At 43.4% G+C, this 19,001-nt stretch overlaps 1 protein-coding gene across 10 annotated transcripts in view; it reads right to left on the bottom strand.

Annotated features, from left to right (window-relative positions):
• huwe1 (HECT, UBA and WWE domain containing E3 ubiquitin protein ligase 1) overlaps nucleotides 1–19,001 on the bottom strand; it is a 283,531-nt gene that overhangs the window by 153,688 nt on the left and 110,842 nt on the right. For all 10 annotated transcript variants that reach the window (XM_069929120.1, XM_069929126.1, XM_069929127.1 and 7 more), the window contains 5 exons: nucleotides 15,914–15,994; nucleotides 7,646–7,752; nucleotides 6,055–6,232; nucleotides 5,291–5,382; nucleotides 3,519–3,739 (listed from right to left, as the gene is read on the bottom strand). In XM_069929120.1, coding sequence (XP_069785221.1) covers nucleotides 3,519–3,739; nucleotides 5,291–5,382; nucleotides 6,055–6,232; nucleotides 7,646–7,752; nucleotides 15,914–15,994 — 679 coding nt within the window. The remainder of the gene's footprint in view (nucleotides 1–3,518; nucleotides 3,740–5,290; nucleotides 5,383–6,054; nucleotides 6,233–7,645; nucleotides 7,753–15,913; nucleotides 15,995–19,001) is intronic.

Below are 19,001 nucleotides of genomic sequence, written 5' to 3'. Positions count from 1 at the left end.
TTTGCTTTCAGGAGGCACAAAGGATGAGGGAGAAATTCCACGAGAGACAGAACCATCGACCATTACAGCACAGAAACAGGCCCTTTCGACCTTTCTAGTTGCTGCCAAACCATTTTTTCTGTCTCGTCCCACTGACCTGCACCCAGCCCATAACCCTCCCGTCCATGTACCCGTCCAAATTCTTCTTAAATGTAAAAACTGAACGCGCGTTCACCACTTCAGCTCATTCCACACTTCCCCCACTCTCTGTGTGAAAAGGTTCCCTTCCATGTTCCCCCTAAATGGTTCCCCTTTCACCATGAATCCACGTACTCTGGTTTACGATGGGCCGACTTAACGGTTTTTCAAAGTTATGATGGTTTGAATCCGTACTTTCAATTTCGAATTCAGATTTGTTCCTGAAAAGTGCGGTATATTGCTCTCTTGTAATGCTGGAAAATGGCAGCAACACATGAGAATGTCGTACAGCATACTTTTTCACGATGTTGACTCAACCATGTGTATGTTAATGGTTTTTTTAAGTGTGGGGTAAAGGTATTCAAACTTTAATTATAAAAAATGGTAGGTGCAGTCTTCTTTTCAACTTACGGAGGGTTTGGCGAAACATAACCCCTTCATAAGTTGAGCTGAGGTTCCCCCTCAGCCTTTCCCTTTCACCCTTAACCCATATCCTCTGGTTTGTATCTCACTGACCCTCAGTAGAAAAAGCCGACCTACATTTAGACCTCTCATCATTGTAAAACACCTCAATCAAATCTCCCCTCATTCTTCTACGCTCCAGGGAATAAAGTCTGAACCTGTTTAACCTTTTCCTGTAACTCGGTTCCTGAAGTCCTGGCAAAGTCCCAGTAAATCTTCTCTGCCCTCTTTCACATTGGAGCAGCCATCAAGACTGCCCTGCAATTCAATCATAAGCTGATCTACTCAGCCCCTTTGCCCGCCACCTTCCCCTCTCTCCCCGACCCTTTCCCTGTGCAGTCCACCTTAGCCTCTTGCAGCTGAGTTCTGGCAAATGCTGGTCCCCAGAACACATGCCAGCAGCACTTTGTAAAGGAATCAATAGTTCCCCTCGTTCCCAGCTGGTGGTACTAACCCTTCGACAACCACACTGCTTTTTCCCAGGCTAACGCCTCATCCTGGAAGTCAATCAGGTCAACTGATGAACATCTAAACTGGGAGTTCAAATCTCTGGTGAGATTGTGTCCAGTTCTGATTACCTCATTACAAGAAGGACATGGAAGCTATAGAGAGGGTGCAGAGGAGATTTACCAGGATGTGCCATGGATGGGAAAGTAAGTCTTATCAATCAAGGTGAGCAGAACTGGGACTTTTCTCTTTGGAGCAAAGAAGGATGAGAGGAGACTTGACAGAAGTAGACAAGATTCTGAAACATAGATAGGGTGGACAGCCAGTGCCTGTTTCCCAGGGCAGAATCGGCAAACACCAGAGGGCATCTGTACAAAGTGAAGGGAGGGAAGTTTAGGGGTAAGTGTTTTTTTTTACACAGAGAGTTGTGGAGGGCTGGAATGCCTCGCCAGGGGTGGTGGTGGAAGCTGGAACATTAGGGGACCTTTAAAAGACTCTTAGACGGGCACATGGATGAAACAAAAATAGAAGGTTACAGGGAAGAGAGGGTTTAGTACATTTTATTAGGAAAGAATATATGGGCTGGCACATCAAGGGCTGAAGGGCCTGTACTGTTCTAAGACAGCAAGGATTTTTTTTTCTGCCACATCAGAGCATCACAAATGGCAAGGATGTCCTTACAGAGCAGGGCGTCATCCTGAGTGACGAGGGCCACTTTGTGCACAGGACGTTCTTGGAGCTCACGGTGAGACCACTCTTGGGAGCGCTGGGTGTAGGTCTGGTCACCTAGCTAATCAGAAGGATGCCAACAAGTTGGAAAGGGGTGCAGAGAAGATTCATAGAACCCTTCAGGTCTGTACAGGCCTTTTGACCCTCGATGTTGTGCAATCCTATACATTCCCAGCAAAAAAAGCTAAACCATCCCTACCTTGTAACCTTATATTTTTCTTCCATCCATGGGCCTAAAAACCTCTTAAATGCCCCCTAAAGTTCCAGCCTCCACCACCAGCCCTGGCAAGGCATTCCACGCCCCCACAACACTCTGTGTAAACAAAAACTTACCCCTACAGTCTGCCCTAAACTTTCCTCCCCTCATCTTGCACATGTCCTCTGGTGTTTGCTACTCCCACCCTGGGAAAAAGGCACTGGCACCTTATCTATGCCTCTCAGAACCTTGAAGACAATTCACCTGGAGAAGTTCGAGTTTTCGGGAGAAGCTGGGAATTTTCTCTCTAGAGTGCGGGGGTGGGTGGGGGGTGGCTGAGGGGTGGACATCATGGAGCTCTATAAATCAAAATGGAAAGGAAAGAGTGAATGTTGGTGTCTATCACCCAGGAAGTCTATGGCACATATTCAGGTTAAAAAAAAGTTGCCCCTCGTCTCCCTTTTAGGGAGAAATTGTGGAGAGGGTGAGCATAGGGGAGGACCCACACACCAATGGCATCATGAAGAAAGCACCTTTACTTCCTCAGGAGATTGTGGAGATTTGGTACAGAGAGGCGGTGGGAAGGGTGCTGCATCACGGCCTGGTATGGGAACTCCGATACCCCTGAGCGTAAAGCCCTCCAAAAGGTAGTGGACACAGCCTAGGACATCACAGGCAAAACCTTTCCCCACCGTCGAGAACATCGACGGCGAACGCTGCCGTCGGGGAGCAGCAGCAATCGTCAAAGATCGACACCACTCAGCATACGCTCTGTTCTCACTGCTGCTGTCAGGAAAGAGGTATCGAGGCCACAAGACTCGCACCACCAAATTCAACAGCTGCTACGCCTCCACCATCAGACTCCTCGATTACGTACTCATCCAGGGACTTACTTTTGCACTATAATGAATTCCCCCCCCCCCCACCCACCGGCTCTGTAGTGCAGTTTGTTCACATTTCTTGATTTGTTTATTTGTACATTATGTACAGTTTCTTTATGCAGGACCAATAAGTGGTAATTCTGTCGGTTACAAGTGATGTCACATATGTATTGACAATAAATCTGAAGCTGAGATTTGTTAGGACAGAGGGGCAACTTTTCCCACTCAAGAGTAATCTGTATCTTGAATGAGCTGCCAGAAGGCCGGGCATGGGACTGAGTGGGAGAATGGATCAGCTCACGATTGAATGCCGGGAGTAGACTCGATGAGCTGAATGGCTCGTTTCTGCTGCTATGTCTTCTGGACCCTTTCCACCTTTCATACAACATTGCAGCACAGTACAGGCCCTCCAGCCCTCGATATTGTGCTCTCCTATAGATACTAAAGTAAAACCAAAGCCTCCCACCTCATAACCTTCTAATTCTCTTTCATCCATGTGGCTGTCTTAGGAGTCTGTGTCGTTAGTATGGACATGCCACCAGCGTAGCTACTTCAAGCACCAATTACCCCTTCACCCCCAGACACCATGCGTGCACGCGCTTGAGTGCATCTCAGCAAGGACTCACTGCTGGCTGGGCTCGGGGTCGCTCTGCTGAGCAGCCATGCTGCTGCTGAAACTCTGCATGGCCTGAACCTCCTCCTCCTCCTCGTCCTCACTGGACGCTTCCTCGGCAGCATGGCTAGACCGGGGGGGTGGGGTGCTGGCCGTGCCATCCGCCTTCTGGATGGACGGCTTCTGGCAGATGTACTTGGGGTCTCTGCCCAGGTTGCAGATTTCTTCCAGCAGCTGAATACAAGAGGGAGGCAGGCGTTAGGCTGGAGAAAACCCCTCTGTGCTCAACATCCTCCCCCCTTCCCCTCGTTCACCCAGCAGCGCAGGTGACAGCATTGCCCATCAGTCCTCGCTCCTGCTGGCGCTCAAAGCAGAGCTCAGAGAAGGGGTCTTCGGCCCATCTAGGGAATACCAGACTATCCGATGCCCTGAACTGTCTGAGCAAGGAACAGCCCCATCCAGGCCACAATGATGCCCCAGAACAAAACCAGGACGACAACACAGAACACCATGATTATCATGGCAGTCAGCACAACATGGTTACAGCACCAGTGACTGAAGTTCGAGTCTGGCACTGTCTGTAAGGAGTTTGTACGTTCTCCCTGTTTCTGCATAGGTTTCCTTCCACCCGTCAAAATGTACAGGATAGTAGCTCAATAGATTTGCACAGACTCAAGGGCCAAAAGAGCCTGTTACTGTGCTGTGGGTCTAAATTTAAACTTGGACCAAACCCACAGATGAGTTCAAGATGCACCTTGAAGTTGGGGTTTGTTTTCGGACAGAGTCGCTACCCTGCCAATGGCGGAAGAGGGGCAAGGACCCAGGTCAGAACAAACCTCACGCCACCCTCTTTGCTGTGCATGAACGGTTCTCTCCCCATCCCTCTGCCAGCACAGTCTAGCTGGGGCCCTGGCAAAAGAAACTTGGCATGAGCAAGTATAAACCTGGGTTGGGGAGGCGCCCAGCCGCACCATAGGCCTCTCAACAGCCTCCCAACGGCCGATGAAGCACCCCAGAGATATGGGCAACCTCAGAGACACAAGAGGGCGTGGAGCAAATCTGACACCCCCAATGCCTGGCTGCTGATACCATCCCAACCCATTTATTTCACATGGCACAGTGGCATAACAAATTCTGCTATGATTTTAAGGGCAGTGTGGAAGATATTTTTTTTTAAATTTCAACATCACAGGACGGTGACAGGCCCTTCTGGTCCATGAGTGGGCACTGGCCAAATGCACCCACGAGACCAATGAGCCAACCAACCCTGTACATTTTTGGAGGATGGCAGAAAATTGGAGCAGCCAGAGGAAACTCACACTGGTCTCGGGGGAGGAACATATAAACTCCTTGCACATGGCGCCGGATTCAAAGCTGGGTGGCTGGCGCCATAATAACCGAGGCCATGACCAAGGGGCAGCATCGTTAGCGTAGCGGTCCGCACCACGCTGTTAACAGCACCAGCAAGTCGGGTTCAAACCCAGCACAGTCTGTAAGGAGTTTGCACGTTCTCCCCGAGTCTGTGTTGGTTTTCCCTGGGGACTCCAGTTTCCTCCCACCCTTCAAAACATATGAGGTTGTAGGATAATTGGGTGTAATTGGGCAGCACGGGCTCGAAAGGCATATTACTGAGCTGTCCGCATGACTAAAACTATTGAGTCTGTGCGCATGGAGCAGCCCCGTTGTCCCTGAAGGTGGGAGAGTGTCGCACAGACAGCGCTGAAGGTGGAGTCTGAACTAGGGCAGCAGGAGCAACAAGGGTGCAACGGAGACCGAGATACACACTTTTATGATGGCTGTGGTGGCGTCAGTCTTCAGAGTTGGTTGGTGTCTCATCAGTTCATCCACAGCACTGCCGAGGTTCGACGCTGTGTCACCTGTGCAAGAGGTTTCAATGATACTTGCTAAGTCACCGCTTCAACTCACATCAGATTGCTCCGAATTTTGACCCGCTGTCCCTGTATCACCACAACAAAGTGGAGAAGGACCATCCTTCACCGTCATCGAGTCTAAATCCCAGGACTCCCCCAACAATATTGTGGACGAACCCACACCTGGTGGACTGCAGTGGCTCAAGACACTTTCAAGGGTAATGGGGGGGGAGAGAGCAATTAAATTAAGCAGGGAGATCCACAGACACTGGGGGTTGTTGCAAAATGCACAAGCGCTGGAGAATTTCCCCCACATCGCCCCCCACCCTGAGCCCCAACTGCGCACTTGGGCGGCACAGGCTCGTGGGCCAGAAGGGACTAATTCCATGCTGCATGTCTAAAAATGTTTCTGTTGTTGTAATGAACGACAGGGATATTTTTATCAAAAATCATAACTTTCTACTGAAGCACTGCACAACAATTTTATAGACGGTAATTTTGGTGTCTTCCACCTCCCCCCCACCCCCGTGATGGTGGGCGAAGCCAGAGTTGCATTGTGGTGGTGGGGGGGAATCAAAAACTGAGCCCGGAGATATAGCATGGGTTAGTGCACGTCCCAACAGAACAATTTTAAACATCGGGTTAGGGGTGGGGAATAGGGATGGGAGAAATGCTGACCTAAAGGGTCCGAACTTCTGCGTCTCCTCATTGCAGGCAGGTAGTCGGGAGACAGCAGCACCTTGAAGAGTCGCTCGAAGGGCTGGCACTGCACGAAGGACTGCAGCCCCCGAGCATTCAGGCACAGTGCGCTGAAAACATTTGGCAAGGAACCCAGCACTTCACGTGTGGCAGGCACCTGAGAGAGAGGAGGAAGGAGAACATTAGGAACTGGAGGTGAGGGCAGATTGCGCTGTGACACTAGGCTCCCTCATGAAATGGTACTGACTTACAGAGGCATACTGTGAAAAAGGTATAAGCGAATATTTACCTAATGAGAGGGCTATGGGGAGAACTGAAGGAATGAGGGGAAGAAAAGGAAGTTTATTTGTTAAGTTAAACCCAATACAGTGAGGTGTTGCTTTTATTTGCTATCAGTACAGGACTGAAGAGTGCCTGAGGGCAAGAAGGGCTCCCGAAGGGGCGTTGGGAGCTAAAGGCTTCCTGATCATGTTGGAGGTTCAGATCTGGAGCTCGGGCTGCTGTTGGCTTGGACTGAAGCACTGGAGGAGAAATCCACAGACAAAACAAATTCTATGTGATATGGCACTGTCCTTATAACATGACAATAAAATGAATGCGATGGTGATTTTAGTTTGCCTCTGCAGGGCATATAATGGAAAGAACTTGACCATTTCCAGCACACAACAATAAAATGGTTGAATCAAACATCTCTTTGACACCACGCCGGCAACCCAGGTTCAAACCTGGCAGCGGCTCTAAGGAGTTTGTACATTTTCCCCATGACCTGCGTGGGTTTCCTCTGGCTGTTCCAATTTCCTCCCACCCTCCTAAAATGTACAGGGTTTGTAGGTTAATGGGCCCACTTCGGCGGCACAGCCTCGTGGGCCAGAAGGGACTAATTTCATGCTGCACGTCTAAATCTACAAAGGAGACACACCTTTACACAAAGGGTAATCAGCATCAGTGGAATCCTCTGCCCAGAGACTGCCTCATTAAGTATACAGTAAAATCCTTGGTGTCTGGCACCTATGAGAATTGGGTGATGCTGGACAAGTGTTTCCGATTGTGTGATTGGAGAACAAAACAGTGAGGCACACTAATTTTAAACTTCTGTATTTTTTTTTCATATTAATTTTCCACTTTTTTTTTTTGCTGATTGCTTGAGGCCAACAGTTGCTGAATTCCAGATATCAGGCATTTTACTGTATTTAAGACAAATTTTTTTTTACATCAAAGCCAAATTTATGGTTATGGGGGAGGACAGCAGATCAGCCGTTACCTTGTTAAATGGCGGAGGGGCATAAGGAATGCAAGAGGTTGCAGACTATCCCTCCAGGGTTGGGGATTCTAAAACTGGAGATCATCAGCTTACGGGTGAGAGGGGAAAGATTTAAAATGAGCATGCACGCTGGGGCCAAGGGGGAAATTTGGGGCAAAATTGAAGGAGAAAGAGTGCTAGAGAGAAGACTCAAGCTGTTGAGGGAGAATAACCAGCGGGGTGACAGCAGTACTCGGTGTGGGAAGGTGGGCAGCAGTGAAAACTGAGAGACAGCCAGGATTTTAATGGGGGGGCGAGGGGGTGACTCACATCTTTTATCAACAAAGCGTGGAGCATGACGTCCGTCAGCCCGTTATCCTGGAGCGAGGACAGCAGCGAAGGCTCTTGGAACACAAACACCGTCACCACCTCTGTCGCTAGAAGGAAATGAACAAAGACAGACAGACATCAGCACTGCAACACAGACCAGCTCACAGTTCAAATGTCACTGGATCCGAAAGAGGATCAGAGTTGGTGGGGGCAAGGAACGAGAGGGGCTGAGGCAGGGTGGGACAACTGCAACATTTGAAAGAAACAATCAAAGAAAGTCAAGGTTTTAAAGTGATGCGTGCTGAACTCAGGCAAATGGGGCGAGCTTGGTCTGCGTGGCCAAGTCAGGCCAAAGGGCCTGCATCCGTGTTGTAAAACACCTTGGCCGACATCTTGGAAGGTAATTATCATCCTGCAATAATGAGGACCCTTACTTACAGTGGGCCAGCACCAAGAAGCAAATGAATAGTCAGATGCAAAGCATCTCGATCAGGGACTCGTTTCTCTGACTTGTGCACTTAATTAATTTGCTCTGTGTTGCACAGTCCGTTTGTTCCCACTTCTTTATTTGTTTACGTGCTGGGTGCAGTTCTTCTTTGGCAGTTCCTGCCAATAAGTGGTAATTCAGATATTTTGGACTTGCCCTAGTTTTGATGATTTTTGGAAAAATTATATTCTATCTTTATCAGTTCTTTTTAGGGTCAAGTGAGAACATATAACCCTGAACGCTAGATTCAAATCTGGGTGGCTGACACCATAATAACCGAGGCCATAACCAAGGGGCAGCATCGTTAGCGTAACCCTTAACTGCTCTATTTAGTTTTCTCAAGAAGAGGAAATAATATGGACTTCACTTCAGAGGCGAATGTTAGCGTTTACCTCATTGAAAGCTAGACGGGCAATGTTTTTTTTTAATTTTTTATTTTTCACACTATAAACCATATTGACCAAGATACCTACAGACATTTTTTCTCTTGAATATAAGGTGTCATTTTCTCCCCCTTTTTCCCCACTCCCTTCCCTCCCTCCCTCACCCCCTTCCCCATTTATTTGGAGTTCAATCTATAAGATACATTAAACCCGTTAAACAATGTTGTCACTTAATATAAATAAACAAGAAATTTTACTGAGTCAGTTCTTTTCGTTGACTTCTCCTTCTGGAATTTTAGGCGGTGGAAGTCCATGGTAGGATTTCTCTATTGTATTTCATGTATGGCTCCCATATTTCTTCGAATATTGTGATGTTATTTCTTAAATTATATGTTATTTTTTCTAATGGAATACACTTATTCATTTCTATGTAAATTGTTGTATTCTCAAGTTGTATTCTAATTTCCAGGTTGACACAATACATTTTTTTGCTACAGCTAAGGCTATCATAACAAATCTTTTTTGTGCTCCAACCAAATCGAGTCCAAATTCTTTATTTCTTATATTACTTAGGAGGAAGACTCTGGGTTTTTTGGTATATTGCTTTTTGTGATTTTATTTAATATCTGGTTTAAATCTTCCCAAAATTTTTTCACTTTCTCACATGTCCAAATTGCATGAATTGTTGTTCCCATTTCCTTTTTACAGCGAAAACATCTGTCAGATACTGTTGGGTCCCATTTATTTAACTTTTGAGGTGCGATGTATAGCCTGTGTATCCAGTTATATTGTATCATGCGTAACCTCGTGTTTATTGTATTTCTGATAGTTCCGGAGCATAGCTTTTCCCATGTTTCATTCTTTATCTTTATGTTTAGATCTTCTTCCCATTTTTGTTTAGGTTTACCGTTTGTTCCCTCGTTCTCCTTTTCTTGCAGTTTGATGTACATGTTTGTTATAAATTTTTTAATTATCATTGTGTCTGTAATCACATATTCAAAATTGCTTCCTTCTGGTAACCTCAGACTGTTTCCCAAATTGTCCTTCAAAGTAGGTTTTCAGTTGAGTTATATTATATTTATCCTTCATTTGTTCAAAGGATAATAATTTATTTCCCGAAAAACAATTTTCTATTCTTCTGATCCCTTTTCTCTCCCATTCTCTGAAGGAAAGCTTATCTATTGTGAAAGGGATTAGTTGATTTTGCGTCAATATTTGTTTTGGTAGTTGGTAATTTGTTTCATTCCTTTCTATGTGAATCTTCTTCCAAATGTTGAGCAGATGATGCAATACCGGTGAATTCCTACGTTGCACCAATTTTTCATCCCATTTATATAGTATATGTTCAGGTATCTTATCCGCTATTTTAACTAGTTCTAATCTGGTCCAATCTGGTTTTTCCCTTGTTTGATAAAAATCTGATAGGTATCTTTTTTGAGCGGCTCTATAATAATTCTTAAAGTTTGGTAGTTGTAAGCCTCCTTGTTTGTACCATTCTGTTAATTTATCTAGTGCTATCCTCGGTTTCCCCCCCTTTCCATAAGAATTTCCTTATTATTTTCTTTAGCTCCTTGAAGAATTTCTCTGTTAGGTGAATTGGTAATGACTGAAATAGGTATTGTATCCTTGGGAAAATGTTCATTTTAATACAGTTTATCCTTCCTATCAGTGTTAGTGGTAAGGCTTTCCAATGCTCTAAGTCGTCTTGTAATTTTTTCATTAATGGATGATAATTTAGTTTATATAGATGGCCAAGATTTTTATTCAGTTGTATACCTAGGTATCACATTGCTTGTGTTTGCTATCCAAATGGTGATTCTTTCTTAAACTTTGTGAAATCCGCATTATTCATTGGCATTGCTTCACTTTTATTTGCGTTGATCTTTTACCCCGATACTTCTCCATATTCCTTCAATTTCCTATGTAATTCTTTTATTGATATTTCTGCTTCTGTTAAGTATATTATAACGTCATCTGCAAATAGACTGATTTTATATTCCTTCTCTTTTATTTTTATCCCTCTTATTTTATTTTCTGTTCTTATCAGTTCTGCTAGTGGTTCTATAGCTAACGCGAACAGTGAGGGAGATAGTGGACATCCCTGCCTTGTTGATCTACTTAAGTTAAATTGTTTTGATATATATCCATTTACTGTCACTTTCGCCAATGGCCCCTTATATAATGCTTTAATCCAATTAATATATTTCTCTGGTAGGCTGAATTTTTGTAGTACTTTGAATAAATAATTCCATTCTACTCTGTCAAAGGCCTTCTCTGCGTCTAAAGCAACCGCTACTGTTGGAGTTTTATTTCCTTCTACTGCATGAATTAAGTTAATAAATTTACAGATATTGACCGTTGTTCGTCTTTTTTTAATAAATCCAGTTTGGTCTAGATTTACTATTTTTGGTACATAGTCAGCCAATCTGTTTGCTAATAGTTTAACTAGTATCTTATAATCTGTGTTAAGTAGAGATATTGGTCTATATAACGCTGGTGCTAGTGGATCTTTCCCTGTCTTTGTTATTACTGTAATTATCGCTGTTTTGCATGAATCTGGTATATTTTGTGTTTTATCAATTTGGTTGATTACTTCCAGGAGGGGAGGAATTAATAAGTCTTTAAATGTTTTATAGAATTCTACTGGAAATCCATCCTCTCCTGGTGTTTTATTGTTCGGTAGTTTTTTTTAATTATCTCCTGTAATTCTTCTATTTTAAATGATTTTTATTAATTTATTTTGCTCCACTGTTTGTAATTTTGGTAGATCAATTCTAGTTAGAAATTCATCTATTTTGTCTTCTTTTCCTTCATTTTCAGTTTGATTTAGTTGTTCGTAGAATTCACTGAAGTTTTCATTGATCTCCGTTGGATTATATGTAATTTGTTTGTCCTTTTTCCTTAATGCCAATACCATTCTTTTATTTTTTTCTGTCTTAAGCTGCCACGCTAGAATTTTGTGCGTTTTTTCTCCTAGTTCATAATATTTCTGTTTTGTCTTCATTATGTTCTTCTCCACCTTATATGTTTGTAGTGTTTCATATTTTTGTTTGTCTGCCAATTCTCTTCTTTATGTTGTATCTTCCTTTATTGCTAATTCTTTTTCTGTATTTATTTCCCTTTCCAACTGTTCTGTTTCCCGATTGTAGTCCTTCTTCATCTTAGTTACATAACTTATTATTTGCCCTCTGATGAACACTTTCATTGCATCCCATAGTATAAACTTATCTTTCACTGATTCTGTATTTATTTCAAAGTACATTTTAATTTGTTGTTCAATTAATTCTCTAAAATCCTGTCTTTTAAGTAGCATGGAGTTTAATCTCCATCTATACATTCTTGGTGGGATGTCCTCTAGCTCTATTGCCAATAACAGGGGTGAGTGATCCAATAATAGTCTAGCTTTATACTCCGTTTTCCTAACTCTCCCTTGAATGTGGACTGATAACAGGAATAGGTCTATCCTTGAGTATGTTATGTGTCTACCCTAATAATATGAATATTCTTTTTCCTTTGGGTGTTATTTCCTCCATATATCCAAAAGTTGCATTTCTTGCATCGATTTAATTATAAATTTGGTTACTTTGTTCTTTCAGTTAGTTTTTTTTCCAGTTTTATCCATGTTTGAGTCCAAATTAAGGTTAAAATCCCCTCCTATTAGTATGTTCCCTTGCGTATCTGCTTTCTTCAAAAAGATATCTTGCATAAATTTTTGATCTTCTTCATTAGGTGAGTATACATTGAGTAAATTCCAAAATTCTGAATATATCTGACATTTTATCATTACATATCTCCCTGCTGGATCTATTATTTTCTCTTCTATTTTTTGATGGTACATTTTTATTGATTAATATAGCTAATCATTAATATGGCTTTTGAATTATATAATGCTGCTGTTACATGTCCTCTCTTTAATTTCTTGTGTTCCATTTCAGTTAGATGTGTTTCTTGTACGAATGCTATATCAATTTTTTCTTTTTTCAGTAAATTTAAGTTTCTTCCTTTTGATTTGGTTATGTATTCATTAATATTTAAAGTCATATAGTTCAACATAGTCATATCATACTTTGTTTATCTTTCCTTTCCGTTTCCTCATCACCACCTTCCCTTCTTATCCATTTCTGCTTTCTTTTTTTGAACACATTATAAGACAACATTTCTAAAACATAAAATATTTCCACTATTCTCATATCTAAAATTCCTTTAACCCCAATCGTCCCTCCCCTTTCTGAGTTGCCCTTTGTCCCTTGTCGGGCAACCACATCTCCCCTCACCATTTGGATTTGCGAATCCGCTCGCAAGCGTCAACTGATTTCGCAGTGACTGTTATTCTTCACCACCCAGCCCCCCCCAGAAAAGATTTTAATCTTCATATATAACAAAGGTCACTCTCTTAATTCCCTCCTTACTTCCTTTCTTCCCTTTCTTTCCCTTCTTAGTTCTTGTTGTCATTTTTGTTCTTGTTACATCTCTTCATCTCTTTGTCTGTTTTGTAGTTGTTCTGCAAATTTTCATGCTTTTTCCGGATCCGAGAATAGTTTGCTTTGCTGCCCCGGGATAACTATTTTAAATACCGCTGGGTATTTTAACATAAATATATAACCTTTTTTCCATAGGGTCGTTTTTGCTGTATTAAACTCCTTCCTCTTCTTTAGGAGTTCAAAACTTATATCTGGATAGAAAAAAAAATTTTGACCCTTGTATTCCAGTGGTTTTTTTTGTCTTATTTTATTTTTTTCATTGCCTTCTCCAATATATTTTCTCTTGTCGTATATCTTAGGAATTTTACTAGAATGGATCTTGGTTTTTGTTGTGGTTGTGGTTTCGGGGCTAATGTTCTGTGTGCCCTTTCTATATCCATTTCTTCCTGTAATTCTGGTCTTCCCAGGACCCTGGGGATCCATTCTTTTATAAATTCTTTCATATTTTTGCCTTCTTCATCTTCCTTAAGGCCCACTATCTTTATATTGTTTCTTTATTATAATTTTCCATTATATCTATCTTCTGAGCTAACAGCTCCTGTGTCTCTTTAACTTTTTTTATCAGATTCTTCTAATTTATTTTTTAAGTCATCTACCTCCATTTCTATGGCCGTTTCTCATTCTTCCACCTTGTCTACTCTTTTTCCTATATCTGTCATGATCATCTCTAATCTATTCATTTTTTCTTCTGTACTTTTTATTCTTCTTTTTATTTCACTGAATTCTTGCGTCTGCCATTCTTTTACCGTTTCCATATATTCTTTAAAAAAAAATATATCCATGTACTTGCCCTTCCCTTCATCTTCCATTTCTCTGTGTTCTCCCTCCTCTTCTACTGAGTCCACTCCAGGATCTGTGTCTTTTTCCTCTGTCTCTTCTGGTTTTCTTGTTGGATTGTTTATTTTGTTTTGTTGGGTATTTTTGTTCTTCTTATTTTTATTAAAAGTGTCTTGGTGTTGGTCTTGTTCCTCTGGGTTGTTTCTTTGATTTCCTATTTTTATTCTCTTCCTTCTTGATCCCGTTATTTTCTATGTTTTCCTGTTGAGAGTCTTGCTGTCGTGTTATACTTGTCTATTTCGGCTGTGGAGATTTACTCCTCAGCTGGTCTCCTCTTGTCGGTGTTGTTTTTGTCTTGTGCATCGCGCATGCACAGTTGCGCACTTTTGTTTGGCTCTGTGAGCCATCTTTGTAGTCCTGAGTTCGGGGTTTCCACTGACCTCGAGGAGCGGGCTTCTCTCTCCACGGCGGGCCTCCTCGTACCGGTAAGGCCTTCACCTTCCTCCTCCGACGTCCTTCCTTCTTTTCTTCCGTTTGTTTTTGGTTTTTCTTTCTTTGCTGCCATTTTCTCCACACTTTCACTTTCAATTTGTTATGGTTTCTGTGTTAGTGACTTTGTTTTTTTCCCTAACTTTTTTTTAACTTTTCTGGAGAGGGCTGGAGTTCCCCTACCAGCCACTACTCCATCACGTGACTCCTCCCTAGACGGGCAATGTTGATGAAATGTTCACCTACTCACTCTCAACGGTCACAGGAGGTCACGTCCCTCCTAAGTTTAGAAAAGGTCAGATGCAACATGAAAGATTGAAAAGTGAATTTTTACAAAACATGGGGGCCTGTCATGGAGTATAACCATCATTTAAGTAATTAGGGTTTTTGGACGCTCCCAAACATTGCTGTCTGCCTTCCAAATGTCATCATTTGTTCCTTCAGGATTTCAGGTATACAAGCAAACCTTGTTTGAGGGTTTGATTAATTGGGGGTGGGGGCGTTCTTTTCTTTTTGCTTTCTTTTGAGATATTTTGGAAAAGGGGTGTTCTTTTTCATTATTATCCAGTGATTTACTTATATATGACGTCTCTCCCTCCCCCATTCCAACCCCCTCAACCCTCCCCCCAGGAAAAAAAAATAGACGTGATATAAAACAGAAAAGTTAGAAAAGGAGAAGAGTAAAGAGAAGAAACAAGAGGTTGAATGTGACGTCAGCATTTCTTTGGAAAAGGGGTTTGATCAAGGGGAGTACAACATAATTTTCCTTTGTATTGGAGAAGTATAAATTGTTTTTTTTAAATCTTTCAATCTATGTACTGGATCCATATGTGTGTACTTTTTTAAAATTAAATTCGATAAAGATATTTTAAAAAGAAAAGCGGTAACTTTGCCATGCCCGCAGAGAAAAAGAATCTCAGGGTTGTATGTGATGTCATTGTGTGCACTCTAACGATAAATCTGAAATACTATAGGTTTTTTTTTTAAAAGTACACAGGTTCATCGACTTTAGAAGATTCACATGATGACTTTTGGAATGAACGCATCAGCAGTCAAACAGGAAGGTCTGCAGACATTGTGGTTGTAGAAAAACCACAAAGCTGGAGAGACTCAGGAGGTCAGTGTCCTTTATATAGCAAAGAAAGATACATAACTGACATTTTGGGCTTGAGCCCTTCATCAAGTTAAGGGAGAGACTGGCAGGAGATTAGCAGACAACCAAAGCGTAAGAAATTAATTTTCCATCCAGGCACTCTGACCGGATGCCATTACGTCAACGTCTCCGGATTCTGCTAGACCCCTCCCCATTCTCCCTCCCTTTCCCCTCTGTCTCTTTACCTCCAGCTCTTCACCCCCTTCCCCCCTTTTGCTGGTGTGCCCTCCCTTATCCATCCATTACGCTCCTCCCCCTGTCCCCCCCCCCCATCCACTTTGTTCGAACGCCTGCCTGCATTGTGCTTGTCCCTTTAATGAAGGTGCAGGCTCAAAACATTGGTTATGCATCTTGATCTTTGCTATGACCTCTGATTTTCTTCAGCATTCTGTGTGCTTACTTCTATCACTGCATCTGCAGACTTCGAGTTTCACTCCGCAAGAAATTCTAACCCCTTCCAGCAACGCAGAGGGGCGAGGAACAAATGAGCCTTCTTACCGAGCAGAAAGAGCGATGGTCCGTAATACTCGGCATTGCTGATGACGTGCTTCAGTGAGGTAGGCAGAGATCCATCCATGACTGAAAGGAGAGACGCAAGAATTACAGTTAAACTCTGGTATCCAGCATCTACAGGCATTGGTGGGTAAGTGTGTTTTCCAGTTGCTTGAGTCTTGCTCTTACAAAGCCTAACTAAAGCGTCTACATTAAGAATAAACAGTTTAAAAGACCATACTGTACTTACACTGAACAAACCTCACTTGCAGGAATATAAACCTGAAAGTTCAGTGTCACATTCTGTGAAAACATTTAACTGTCAATGCATCTACAGGTTCCTCCCCCTCCATGGAGCCGTCCAAAAGACAAACAATATTATAGATAATTAACCCTCCCCCTAAGTTTTCAGATAAAAGCTCTGACCAGGGTGACTCTTACTAATCGGGGTTAAGGGCACATTTTAAGAGAGTTAACCCAAAGGCGAGAGGCATCGACCAGCTCTTCCTCCTGGGTGATGCCATTGCTGTTTCACGTAAAGCCTGACCACGGCGCTCCGCTGGCTGAATATTTGCTCCCATCTTCACCAAAGTTTCATATGCTACTTCAGAGAATATTTACTTTTAAAATTTTTAACTTATGTATTTTTTAACCTATTATTTTATTCTTATTCATTTTGATTTTTTTAATTTAATTTTCCTAGATTTTTTTTTCCAGTGCTTGAATTCCAGATACATGGGGTTTTACTGTACATCAGCACTTCTCCCAGAGTTGCACCAGGCCACGGGCTCGGAACCACTCCGCAGATCTGCACTCCTCTCCGGCATTCTTTTTGCAGGAGGGGTGATGGAGAAAGAGAATCCTTTGACAGTTAAATATCGGGTTAGGGAATGTCGGCGAAACAGGGCGTACAGCCAAACTCATCCACGCCAACTGAGCCCACGTTGAGGACCCCTTCAACTCTGCACACAGCATCTTTCAGCTGATCCCATCGGGGAAGAGATACAGGAGGATCAGAGCCAGCACCACCAGGCTGAGGAGGAGCTTCTTCCCACAGGCAGTGAGGATGCTGAATAACCAAAGGAACTGCTCACGCTAGTATTTAATGAACAATATTTATTATTTGTATATATGAATAATTGTCCTGCATATATATTGTTTGTCTGTATCTATTTTATGTCCAATTATGTGTCTGTATGTTTTGCACCAGGGACTAGAAAATGCAATTTTGCTATGTTACATGGTGTATATACTGTATTTTCACTCACTTAACACGCACACACACATATAACATGCAGAAAATCATAAATGTGTAAATATTTTTTCATATAACGTGCACATGCATATATTGTGCGAGTATTGTATTCTAATTTCTGACTGGCAGTAGCAATTTGCATTTCAGTGGGACATGAGACAAAGTACAAACAAGTATCTGCCACACAGTTAATCTCCCGTAATTAACACCCAATCAACTTCACCCAGAGGTGTAAATCGCCCATTACATAGATGATATCCTGCTGCAATACATTAACAAGCTTTGGAGAGGAATCGGTTAAATGGAATTAGAGTTAAGCAGGATTTTAATTCTAATGTTGTCTCAAATCAGAGGCACTTGATATGTTAATCTCCTCCCTCAGGGATGGGTCTGGGCAATTTACATTGATATGGTGAAGGGCCCTAGCCAGAATGTCCTGTTTAACACCATGGCACCTCTGTACAAAGAAATATTCCCAAGATCAAAATTTCCCATGCCTGCTATAAATTGCCGGTTCAACTTTCCCAAGGCCTCTATTAATTGAATGTGTTCTTTCAGTAAATATATCCTCGAATAGCATGGGGGGGGGGGTGGAGGAATGGTTTGTAAAATACACATAAAAAGAAAAATATGGTACTCGCACTTTGGGGGTCACATTTTGACCGCGGTAAGTACCTTCTTTGTTCAAGGTGTCAGGAGCTCGGATAGCCGTGGTTAGTCCATAGTCGAGGTATCAGTAGCTCCAGTGGGTGGGCGGCGGGGCGAGGATGGCCAGGGAGCCAGGAACTATGAGAGTCTGTGGTTGGGGCATCGGGAGGGTGGGCAACTTGGTTGAGAGTCTGGAGACAGGGCTTTTGGGAGCTCCAGTGGGCAGATAGTCAGCCAAGACAAAGAACTGTGGTTAGGGCATTGGGGCTCCAGAGGGCAAGCAACCGGGTCGAGGATCTGCGATCATGGCATCGGGAGCTCCAGTGGGTGGGCAGCTGGGGTTGAGGAGGATATGTAGCTGGGACGTGGGGAACTCTGGTGGGCAGGTGGCCGAGCTGAGGAGAGTTTGCAGCTGGGATGTGCGGAGCTCTGGTGGGTGGGCAGCCTGGCCAAGGCAAGTATGTGGCTGGGACGTCAGGAGCTCTGGTGGGCAGGCGACCAGGCTGAGGAGTTTGCAGCTGGAATGTCAGGAGCTCCAGTGGGCGGACAGCCAGGGCCAAGGAGAGTTTATGGCCGGGATGTCAGGAGCTCTAGTGGGTGGGTGGCCAGTCCGAGGAGAGTACGTGGCTGGACATTGGGAGCTCTGGTGGGTGGGTGGGCAGGGCAATGATCTGTTGTTAGGCCATCAGAAACTCAGATGGGCGGGGCAGCTGACTTTTATGCCGGTCATATGGAAAACACCCGAATTTTAGGCCAAGGGGGGGGGGGGGGGTCAACTATTACATGAGTATTATGGTACTTGTGCATTGGGATGATAATAAACGAATGTTGGAATGAACAACGGGGAAACTCATGGAGCGCCAACAAGTCAAGCGAGGGACCCTCCTGTACTGGTGACCGAAACGCCAAGCTCAATGCCAAGTTCATCAATTGAGCCCCCTCCCACCCACCGCCATCTGGTTCCCTATACTTCCATCCTACCTGCGCACTCCGCTTCCCGAAAACCCCATCACTCTGCCCCCTTCCATCCGCCCATCCCCCGATATACTGAATTTGCACAGAGCACGTGGGCACGGAGACTCCAAACACTTGTGGATATGGTGGATTGGACAGTGCTGGTGCACGATTCACGGGAGATAGATGAGTTTGTATATGCCAATGTCCAGACTCAGGTACTGCTTCCCTCCTGTC

This window comes from Narcine bancroftii, chromosome 3 (assembly GCF_036971445.1).
Source record: "Narcine bancroftii isolate sNarBan1 chromosome 3, sNarBan1.hap1, whole genome shotgun sequence".
Classification (NCBI taxonomy): Eukaryota; Metazoa; Chordata; class Chondrichthyes; order Torpediniformes; family Narcinidae; genus Narcine; species Narcine bancroftii.
Note: the sequence above shows the minus strand (reverse complement) of the source record. Positions and strands in the feature narration are given on the sequence as shown.